Source organism: Galleria mellonella, unplaced genomic scaffold (genome assembly GCF_026898425.1).
Source record: "Galleria mellonella isolate WM207_F2 unplaced genomic scaffold, CSIRO_AGI_GalMel_v1 utg132, whole genome shotgun sequence".
NCBI lineage: Eukaryota > Metazoa > Arthropoda > Insecta > Lepidoptera > Pyralidae > Galleria > Galleria mellonella.
In genome coordinates, this window is record NW_026441989.1 from 7,080,668 (window position 1) to 7,092,324 (window position 11,657).

The following is an 11,657-nucleotide window of genomic DNA, read 5'->3' on the forward strand; positions in this document are numbered from 1 at the left end:
GTAAACAATTGCTAGAAAATAGTCCAGTGTTAAAGACAGGTTAGACTTGACTATCTTACAGAACTTACAGCATAGACAACAGACAATATAATGAAGTAGGTACTTTAAACTTTACACCGTCTCTCATAGCTTATCTTACAACGTCTTTCGATTATACTTTTTTATTATTATTTTTTATATTGATGCAAAGTCACAGAACGTTTATTACTTACGAGACTGAAGTAAAGTAATCTCAGCATTATCGCTGTTCTGGAATTTTGGAAAAAAAATAAAGATAAATTTATTAATTGATCTAACTTCTGTCTTACTGGACTTAATTTTTAAGTATAACGTATTGTTTTAACTTTCAGTGTTTTATTGAAGGTATCTGTAATAGTAACGTATAAAAATAAATCTTGTATTTTTTTTTATTAGTTGGAAATTATAATTAAATACACAGAATTATCTTAATTTTCTTTAATAAAGCCTTAAATTTTGTTTTATTTTATCATTATATTAATTATCCCTTTCGTAAATATCTCCACGATTACTTAGGTAAGGTATTGCTGTTCTTCCCCCACTTCCACTGCCACCACCACGGTCGTTTCGAGAACGTTTCGGCCTATAGTCATCTTCCATTGAATTCTTTACACTGTATACTAAAACACAATCATGCTTATATGTATAGCAAGTGAAATAGAAAAATATATAAAGTTCATTAAAAAAAATCGCAAATACTGTTTATTATATTATTTGTGTAGAGTTTTAAAGAAAAGAAAGTTCTCCTACAGTACCTTTAATTGAAATGTATTAAATATTTTTTCTAATTTATTAATATGTACATAATATATGTATATATGTATATACAAAATATAAAACAAATTATTACGGTGTGTTACGTTTGCATTGCATACTCACTTTCTTTAGATTTGCTACGTGAACGTTTGGCCATTAAATTATTTTTAAAAGAGAACCCTTTATAACGATTATCTTTATTTCTGTTCGCTGACCTTGACAACGACACTATCTGTGATATCCTAATAAGAAAAAAATAAAAATAAAATATCTATCAAACATATCTGCACTCATTCTTCATACGCATAAAAACTCTAAAATATCTTAATAAAAGATACCTACAGATCAGTCAAATTATTTTTATTCTTACTCTTCTGAATAGCTTGTGGATTTAATATTACATAGATTTTGGAATATTTATCGAGGTTGTCCAAACTATCGTCTCCATGGTTAAAAGACTCTAAGAGATTATTTGGTTTCAATATTTGTCCTGTTACTTCTTTCCAAGATTTCGTTTTCGGTTTTTGAACATCAGACGTTTGTGATAATAATTGTTCTAGAATCTGTTCCAGTGGAAAACTTTGATTTTTATAACTATCCACATACTGTTTATTTACATATTTATATAGGTTGTTCATATCCTTGTCAGCATAATTTCGTTGTTTATCTAACCTATATTTTCTTACTTTTTCTTTCTCATTAGTGGCTTCTTGTATAAGATTCATAAATTCTCCACTTCTTAAAGTTACATAACGACTATCGCCACTGTCTGAATCATAATCAGATCTGTCGGAACTACCTTGATTAAGTTCTCTTTGTTGCTCTAATTGCTGCTGGGCCTGTATTATCTCTAATATAGTATCGACATCAACGTCTTGTGTCCTTCCGTAAATTCCATTAATAGGAATAATTACTGCAAACACCATAATTATATACTTACAGTATCAATACCTCATGTTCTTTGATAAATATTGCAATGTATTCAACTGTCAACTTGGTATGAAACTTTTAACATGTTTTTTTGAGAATAACATTAAATTTCAGTAATAAAATACTCCGTTAAAATAATCTTTCAAACGACAAAAAAGCGTTTATACCTATACTATCAACCAATCAGATTTATAAAACGTTTAAAAAACGTTAAAAAAGAAGTAAATAATTGTACGAATATAATTAAAGAGATGCTAAAATACAAAGTTTCATACAGAATAAGTAGTCACTAAGATAAGTTTATAGGAGCCTCAAAGTTTGTAGACAAAGTGGTTAGGTTTACAACAGAACAAAGCTGATAAATGAACAAATGTTTAACACTATATGCAGACGTCTGACTTACCAGCAAATAAAAACGTTAGGTTCAACATTATAACTGAATTCACTTTGAAGTACCTTGCACAAAGTTTACAGCCACTCTTATCAAATTATAAACTACTTACATAAAAACTTTATACGGCAATTTTCAATTTTCAATCCCTCTTATCAGCCTTAGCTATTACAGTTGTGATTATTTATAATTAAAAAAAAAATTACAATTAACATTTGACCAATAAATGATAAATCATTTTCTGTATTCATTTAATATAACATTTCTCTTATTAATATTGAAATTCATAAGTAATTTATGTAAAAATATAACTAAAAATATAAATTACTATATAAATATAACTTTTTGCTAGTATAAGGAAAATAGTGTTCCTATTGGAACACTATGATATAGCTATAGATAAAATCGAAGGCCGAATATTTTGTAATTTAATAATTACTAAAAATTAGTTTATTGTTTTAAATTATGGAAATGTTCCATTATTTTGTCATTCGAACTACTTAGAGCAATGCATCTCCATTGTATGTACCTATTTATATTTATAACATGGCTTTTACATTAAATGATTTTTCTCTTTTATCATTGAAATGCTCTGCATTGCAGACATTTAGTCTGAAGTACGGAAAACTACATTGTTCACTCTTGAGACAGGCAAAGAAACTAAAAGGGAAATAATGGATTTCAGTATACGTACTAACTTTTTTGCTGACCTCGTAATAATAATGTATTTATAATATTATTATATACTTTTTTATTATTTCGTATTTATTTAATTTTTTATTCTATGGAAAATAATTATTACATGAATAAAATTAAATAAAGAAATTACATCAGAGTGTGTCTAAAGCCTCAATTTTTACATCTGTTACTTCATCCACTTTCATAATTCGTCTCATACATACACGCCGGTTTCAAAACTCACATGGTCTATAGGTATAATCATTACATTTTAATCTAATTGCAAATTACTATCAAAACAAGTTTCTATTCAAATATAAATATATTGATACATATATATATATATATATATATATATATATATATATATATATATATATATATATATATATATATATATATATATATCAAATATATATAATTCAAACTTCTTTTTTTTTGCCTATCTTAAAACCATGTAAATAGCGTTGCTTGCTTTACCCGGCAATTTTTGAAAATATACTTAAGTGCTGAACTACTTATGGCGATAACAATCTTGAATAATTCCAAGGAACATACAATCTCAATAAACATCGTAAAAAATTCTTAAAACAGTATGATGGAATAAATTAATTTACAATGGATGTAGATAACAAGAGAACTCCATTATAGAAGCCCGGACAGAGCACTTCGATATTCTAACAGCAATATCTACATAATAATATAACTATAACCGTGATACATACGTATACATATTATACTCATATATGTATATTGTTGAGAAGATGCATCTATCACTATTAGTAGCCAACTGTTTAGAGCGTGTTCTAAGGAGTCCAACATACGTAACTAATATTATGACTTGTTCAAGTGTAAGTACCCGTTGAATCTTTAATAATAATAATAATGAATGTTTGCGCTTGAAGGTGAGAAGCTTTTGGTTGAAATGAAATGCTTGTCCGTGCCTCAAGTTTTATAATAAATTAAAATAAATACAAAAGTGCGTGTAGTTCTATCCGTTAACAAAATTTGAATGTTTGACCTTCTAGCGGTTAAACGGTCTATATCTATGGTTCTAATATTGCAAGTGCGAAAAATTTAACTTTTATTAAAACAACTATGATGTCTAATCTTGAACATGCCCCCGGCCTTGAAAGCTTCAGCTTTCAATTTTAAAACTTCAAAACTAGAATTAGTCATCAAGTAAGGGACATATCTTGCTGTAAGCGCGTCTCACGACACCTGACGATGTGCGAATATCGGCTACTCTAGTGATGCCGTCTTTGCCAGGGAAGATCTTCACTATTCGACCGAGATGCCATTTTAGCGGCGGTAGGTTGTCGTCCTTAATAACTACTAGCATATCAGGCTGCAGTTCAAGTGTGTTCTTCCTTCCTTTAGTCCTTATTTGAAGTTCTGACACGTATTCCTTCGCCCAACGGGACCAAAATTGCTGTCGAATCTGCTCAACTCGTTGATAACGTGTCAGTCGATGAACAGGCGTCTCAGTGAAGTCATCACTAGCAGGCGCAGTAAGTGGACGTCCCACCAGAAAATGGCCTGGACTAAGAGGCGACAAATCTTGTGGATCTGAGGACATAGGGCTTAAAGGACGGGAGTTCAGGACCGCTTCAATTTGTGTCAACACTGTACTGAACTCCTCGTAGGTTAAGTGCGCGTTTCCTACTATACGACGTAAAATATTCTTACAGGACCGAATTCCAGCTTCCCATAATCCGCCAAAATGAGGCGCATAAGGCGGTATGAATGTGAATTGAATATTCTGAGCCGTGGCATATTCTATAATCTGTGACGAACAATTAGCTAAAAAATGTTTAAAGTCATTCATCAATCCAACAAAATTTCTACCATTATCAGAAAAAATCTCACATGGTTTGCCACGCCTAGATATAAATCTCTTTAACGCTAATAAATATGCATCTGTTGATAAGTCACTGACGAGTTCTAAATGTACAGCGCGCGTTACAAAACAAATAAATAAGCACACATAGCATTTTGTCGTCCTAGCACCTTTACCCTTACGATTAAGTATGAGCATTGGTCCGGCGTAGTCCACCCCAGAACGCATAAAAGGAAAGCCCGAAGTTAAGCGTTCCTTTGGTAAATCTCCCATAAGGGGAGTAGGGGTCATACCTCTCAAGCGTTTACAAATAATGCAATCATAAACAACCTTCCTTGCTAAGTTTCTACCGCCAATTGGCCACCACGTTTCACGTAAGTTATAAAGAAGCGCCTGTGGAGCTGCGTGCAACAACTGCTTGTGTTCGTGTCTGAATAGTAGTAGGGAGAAAATATGTTTAGATGAAATTAAAATCGGATGTTTTTTATCAAAATTAAAGTCGGGAGAATTTACAATCCGACCACCAACACGAATTAGTTTATTTTTATCAATAAATAAATTTAATTTAGACAAATTATGCTTATTAACTAGAGTACTATTATTTGTGAGTAACCTATACTCATCTGGAAACGATTCTAGTTGAGACAGTCGAGCCAAAGTTATATCAGATTCCCTCAATTCATCGACAGTGAGAGTACCTGACCGTTGAGTATTTTTATTGCGCGTATTATGGATAAAACGTTGTATATATGCGACAGTTCGTCTCATGCGACTATATTGAGAAAATCTAACAAATGGAAATAATGTACGTTCGCAGTCTTGATCAGTAGCGTAGGAATGTGTCACACTGGATTTCAGCTCAGGCAATAGTTGCTGAGAGTCAAATGAATTTAACGGTACATTATTGCAACTGAAGTTAGTGTGACGAAGAAAAGATGGGCCTTCCCACCATAAAGTAGAAGATGAAAGGTCCTCCATCTGAACACCGCGCGAGACCAGATCAGCTGGGTTTTCCTTCCCACTGACATGACGCCATGGAAGTTCCTTCGCCAACTCATGTATTTCTGCCGTTCTATTTTGTACAAAAGTTTTTTGTAAATTAGGCGACATGTGTAACCATCCTAGTACTATGGTCGAGTCAGTCCAAAACATGATGTTATCAAAATGACGACGAAGTGAGTTAATTACTTTATCATAAAGTCGAGCCCCAAGTAAAGCTCCACATAATTCTAGTCGCGGGATACTGACAGGTTTTAAAGGTGCAACCTTACCCTTTGAACATAACAATTTTACCGATACAAGTCCGTTATTAGTTACTGTTCGAACGTAGATGCAAGCGCCGTACGCAGTCTGCGATGCATCGGTAAAGATGTGTAGCTCTGTACATATCGCTTCGTTAGCTATAACATGACGGGGTATGCGGATGGTATTAAGCATTGATAAGCCCTTTACAAATACGGTCCATGCGCGCAACACGTCTCGCGGTACCTCATCATCCCATCCTAGTTGTAATAACCATAGTTTTTGCAATAAAACTTTGGCTATTATAATGGTCGGACTTAATATTCCCAATGGATCAAATATTTGAGAAACGTGCGATAAAATGGTTCGTTTACTAATCTTGTACGTATCAACTTTAACTTGAGTATTAAAATAAAACTCGTCTGATGCATAGTACCATCCAAGACCTAATGTCTTGCACTGAACATTTTCTCCTAATGTTAATTCCTGTGATGCGTTATTATTTGGAATTTGATGAACCAACAATTCATCACATTTAAAATTAAATATCCATTTTCTTAAGTGAAATCCTCCAGAACTTAAGACATCTGTGACCTTCTTACAGAGTACAAGCAACTCCTGCTTGTCATCTGAACCTGTAATCATATCATCTACATAAAAATCATTTAAAATTATTTGTTGGACGGCTGAGTCCTTACATTCGAGTGCCAGCTGCTTTAGACACCTAACACTAAGAAACGGTGCGGAGGCTGTCCCATACGTTACCGTATTCAGTCGGTAAATACCTAACGGTTCAGATGGGTTGTCACGCCACACAATCAACTGGAGATCGCGTTGTAATTCGTTTAAGAGACACTGCCTGTACATCTTTTCGACGTCTGCACAAGCAGTGTATCTATGTTGTCTGAAACGAAGCAGGATGTCAACTAAATCACGCTGCAAGGGAGGTCCGACTTGTTGAATGTCATTTAAAGACACTCCACTACTTGTGGCGGCACTTGCATCGAACACCACGCGAAGTTTTGTTGTGCTGCTGTGCTCACGATACACGCCGTGATGAGGTAAAAAATAGTGTGGGGTTCCATATGAAGTTACTCGCGTCATATGACCTAATTCGATGTATTCGTGTATAAATTCAATATATAATTTTTTATAGTTAGAATTACGTTCTAATTGCCTCTCTAGTGCCAAAAAACGACGTTCAGCTTGTGACAAAGATTCACCCAAAACAGATGGCGACTGTTTCAGTGGCAAGCTGACGCAAAACCTTCCGTCACTATTGCGCGTGGTAGTACGAATGAAAGCTTCCTCACAAGAGCGTTCTTCGTCAGTCTGTATGTCACTAGTTTTAGGCACCTCTTCTAACTCCCAAAACCGTCGTAACTGAGTGTCAATAGATTGAGTGAAGTTACATTGGACAGACGTATTGATATTGTGCGTGTTAAACTCAATAGGCCCTGAAATAATCCAACCTAACCTTGTATTTTGTAAAAAGGGTCCATTGGGTAATCTCATTTTACCCTCGCATAATAAGTCCCAAAATAAGTCTGCGCCTATTAAAATATCAATATTTTGAGATTCATAATATTGTGGATCAGCCAGCTGTATATAGTCAGGTATCATAAAAGACTGCGCGCGTTGACTATACATAGCAGTAGATAGCGTAGATGTAATGTGCGGCAACACAAAACATTTAATGCGTGCGGAGTAATTGTCAATGCGTGATTTGATCTCGATATCACATATCTGTGATGACGTTGTTACTGTGTTGCCGACACCTCGAATTTCGCAAGTGGACTGTATTAAATTTATATTAATTAAATCGCATAGTGGTTTAGAAATAAAACAATGTTGACTACCACAGTCGAGAAGCGCGCGTGCTAAGTGAAACTTATTGTACCTATCGGCTATCTCGACTATAGCTGTAGACAATAAAACGGGTCGCATAGTAGATTGTTTGTGAATTAAATTAAAATTATCTATGTGTGTACTGTTTACTCGAGACGAATGAATTTGCGCGGGGATGGACTGCGCGGGCGGTGCGACGGTCGCGGGGGTCATTTGACTAGAACCCGGGGTTTCGTTGTCGGCTAGATGCATTGATACGACCGCTACTCGATCAGTCACGTTATTATGAATAAGCGTGTTGTGTTTTTTAAAACACAGTCTGCAAGGTCCAAATTTGCACATACTAACTGAATGCCCTGGACGTAAACAGTTCTCACATAATTTATTTGCGGTTATAAATTGCAGTTTAGCGTCTAAGTTAGTGTCCAAAAATGTTTGACATGAATAAAGTGGATGATCGGCGTTACACATTAAACACGATTTCTTAGTAGACGTGATTCGACCTTGCTGTGACTTATTGGTGGAAACATTGCAGTGCACTTTATGATGTGATGTTTTATGTGACGGATAATGTGACGATTGTTGTAAAGTCGCGTTTTGAGTTTTAACGTCACTGTTAACTCTGTGTGAAACTAGCAATGTTTCCAACATGTCAGCCTTGTCTCTAAGGAACATGAGTAAATCATCTACCTTCAGTGAAGAAATATCATTAATATATTTTCGTGTGGTGCATTTAAATTGTTCCCATTCACGTTCGGTGGTTTCATCTAACTTAGACGTTATAATAAATATAATTAACGTATCCCAGTACTCAGTAGGCTCACCTAATATTTTTAATGCGCGTAAATTTCTAAGAATAATATCTGTCAGTTTTCTGAGTGCATGTGGTGATTCCTTAGAAAGTTTTTGAATAGTGAATAAGGCCTTAACGTGGTTATGCACCAACAGACTGCTATTGTTGTATCTGTTGAGAAGTAGTTCCCATGCTACCACATAGTTACAAGCAGAGAATTCTAAGGAATCGATAACTAACTCCGCGCTTCCCTTTAGTGACGATTTTAGGTAGTGGAATTTCTGAATATCGCTAATTTCGTCGGAATTGTGTACTAGAGATAGAAAAATGTCTCTGTATTCGATCCAATGCTCATACGTTCCGTCATATACAGGTAGAGAGATGGTCGGAAGTTTTATAGACTGTGACGCCCTATTACTGCCCTTACTGGACGCGCTAGTGACCTCTACCGATTTGAGCAAACATTCAGCTTGAGCTAGTGCATGATAATAGCAATCTTCAAACAATTCTCGTTGCGTCAGCTGCGAATCTAAATCTGAATCTCGTACAATTTTTTCGATTTTTGTTTGAACATCGCTAAACTCTGTAAATAAGCTCGTAACACCTTGCATGCGTAATTTTACATCGGCGCATTTTTGATTAGTTAATTGTTCGAGGGTAATATCACTAACGGCATTAGAAAATTTAGTAAGCCTGCTTTTTAATATGCCACGCGTCTTGACTAGATCCTTTAGCAATTCATTATCGTTTTCATTATTAGCGACTAGCCTATTAGGGGATCTTTCACGATTTATTTTAACACTAGCCTCATTTATACTCATTTTGGCAAATTATGAAGGTACTTACGTTTGATTCTTGGTCTGTAAGATCAGCCTGTGCTAGCTGCGACACAAAGCTGCTTCTTATTGCTGAACACAAGAATTGTAACGTGACTAAAGGCACGGTGTGACACAATTGAAGCGAAGGAGATGGGGTTAGGGAGGATGGCAGACCGTTCCGGAATGCGTTTATGGACGATTGCTGTCTGCTGCTGCTCCTCCGACGCCTTAACCTCGATCCTTACTAGATGTCTTCTCACTTCTCGTAGTCCAAAACTTGTGCGATGAATTGGCATACGATGAGTCCAATGGTCGCTGACTCGTACTTTGCGTATTATTATTCGGCAACGAAGGTCCAAAACACGTATGTTTGCGCTTGAAGGTGAGAAGCTTTTGGTTGAAATGAAATGCTTGTCCGTGCCTCAAGTTTTATAATAAATTAAAATAAATACAAAAGTGCGTGTAGTTCTATCCGTTAACAAAATTTGAATGTTTGACCTTCTAGCGGTTAAACGGTCTATATCTATGGTTCTAATATTGCAAGTGCGAAAAATTTAACTTTTATTAAAACAACTATGATGTCTAATCTTGAACACAGCTTATCTGAAATCAAAACAAGTTATACCTCACCGCATGATTTGAAAGGCCACAGAACTAATAGCTAAAATATACTGGCAAATAAGGCAAAGTTAACGAAAAAATCTCTATGCTTCGAAATCCAGATAGTTCTGATTATGGGATGCAAATAGTATGTTAATGTAAGGGCAAATATTGTTACAGATTATGCAAGTATATATAATAAACTATAATTTTATATGTTTTATTAATACTGCCTTGACGTCTCTACTCGCACTATTGTTTTGTATGCAAATAGTAACAAAGGGAAAGGCGACCATAACGCCTTGCGTGTGTATTTAATGGGTATAGTGAATTTGACCTAACGACCCTGTGACACGGAAAACTTTGCAGCAATTAATTATACACTCATTCGATATTATGTTTAGCGTTCTTATATGACACTAATATTAAACAGGGTTTTAAAATACCAAGTAAAGCCTGAATATTTTTTCTCCTGCGAACGCTCAGGCTGTGGAATGAGCTGCTTGTCACGGTTTTCTCTAGAGAATACAGTATGGGATTCTTGGTAAAGGGTATATTAAGATTTCTTCAGGGTCTGCAAAGCGCACGTGACACTCTTAGCATTGTAGGCAATAGTAGGCATCTATAGGCTACAGTAACCGTTTACCATCAAACAGGCATCAACGGCATGCTTGTTTGCCGCCTTCATGGTATAAAAAAATATATTATTTAAAAAAATCTGACATAGTCGATGTATCTCTGTCATTGGCGTATCTGAGTTTATTTTTCAGGGACTTTGACCACTCAAAAAATGTGCATATATTCTTTTACATACGCCTTTGCCTATAGCTGAAAGCTCCACTCCTGGTCCAAATGTTGAGGTCAAACAATTATGGGATGGGCACTGAACCTCAGTCTCCCCGCCCTTAAATACGCCTATAGTATCTGTGCTATTTGTCCTTTTTAAAAAAATATACTTAATTAAATATTAGTCAAATCAAACTTATCTTAAATTTAATATGTATTTATTTGTTAAATTATAGAATATTCGTATGATGATATATGAACCGCGTGATCTCAGCATAGAATGGGTCTCTTCCTTTCCCGAGAGTGTCGTAAGAGGCATTGAAAGGGACGTAACTTAATGGGCGAAAGATGGGGAGCAGCGTACTTCTTAAAACACCACTATACCTAACTGCGGTTGCCAATCTGCCTGCCAAAATGGTAACTACTGGGAAACGACCACAAGAGGGAAACCTATATTCAACAATGAACTGCTAATGGCTGATATAATAGTGAAATAATAATGATATATAATAAAATAATAAACCACATCTTGTAGTGGTCCTAGTGATTGGAATTAATATAAGGCTATATACGTTACAGCTACAGCTGTGGTACCTCCTTGATTACAAACCAGATAACTATTGGTTCTGGTGTCTAAAGTCAGCAACTTTGTTCAACAAAAAAATATGTATATTTCAAAAAATCAAACTACGGATACGATGTATCGTATCGTTTCGTTATCGTACCGTTTCGATATCTTTAAAAATGTTTGTAAAGTTTGCCATAAGATAAAAAAGATAATGAAGCCACAGTGAGATACTTTCGAAAGTACAAAAAAAAAAAATCAAAAGAAGATTGATTTAGTTTTCCTTTCATATATGAATTAATTGTATAAACATTATAACTATTTTTGTATACCGACCTCTGGCTTTTATAAATTCAAATAATGAAAATACACGCAGAGTTTACGAACTCTAA

The 11,657-nt window shown here is 34.9% G+C and overlaps 2 protein-coding genes across 2 annotated transcripts; both read right to left on the reverse strand.

Annotated features, from left to right (window-relative positions):
* Nucleotides 1-389: 389 nt before the first annotated feature.
* On the reverse strand, nucleotides 390-2,213 carry LOC113518029 (uncharacterized). The gene is made up of 4 exons (XM_031913294.2): nucleotides 2,108-2,213; nucleotides 1,117-1,687; nucleotides 898-1,016; nucleotides 390-638 (listed from the first exon to the last, which is right to left on the reverse strand). The coding sequence occupies exons 1-4, from the start codon at nucleotides 2,133-2,135 to the stop codon at nucleotides 496-498; spliced, it is 861 nt and encodes a 286-aa protein (XP_031769154.2). The 5' UTR covers nucleotides 2,136-2,213; the 3' UTR covers nucleotides 390-495.
* Nucleotides 2,214-3,674: 1,461 nt separating this feature from the next.
* LOC128202503 (uncharacterized) lies at nucleotides 3,675-9,317 on the reverse strand. Its single transcript, XM_052903084.1, has 2 exons — nucleotides 7,854-9,317; nucleotides 3,675-7,652 (listed from the first exon to the last, which is right to left on the reverse strand). Exons 1-2 carry the CDS (start codon nucleotides 9,315-9,317, stop codon nucleotides 3,945-3,947), a joined length of 5,172 nt encoding a protein of 1,723 aa, XP_052759044.1. The 3' UTR covers nucleotides 3,675-3,944.
* Between the last annotated feature and the right edge of the window lie 2,340 nt (nucleotides 9,318-11,657).

Excerpts from the sequence above, each read along its gene's own strand:
- LOC113518029 (XM_031913294.2), bottom strand. The coding sequence starts at position 2,135 with ATGTTGAACCTAACGTTTTTATTTGCTG. Across the intron at positions 1,688-2,107 it reads CCTAACGTTTTTATTTGCTG|TAATTATTCCTATTAATGGA; the intron begins GTAAGTCAGACG and ends TGGTGTTTGCAG. Across the intron at positions 1,017-1,116 it reads AAAAATAATTTGACTGATCT|GATATCACAGATAGTGTCGT; the intron begins GTAGGTATCTTT and ends TTTTCTTATTAG.
- LOC128202503 (XM_052903084.1), bottom strand. The coding sequence starts at position 9,317 with ATGAGTATAAATGAGGCTAGTGTTAAAATAAATCGTGAAAGATCCCCT. Across the intron at positions 7,653-7,853 it reads CGCAAATTCATTCGTCTCGA|TCCACTTGCGAAATTCGAGG; the intron begins GTAAACAGTACA and ends AATTTAATACAG.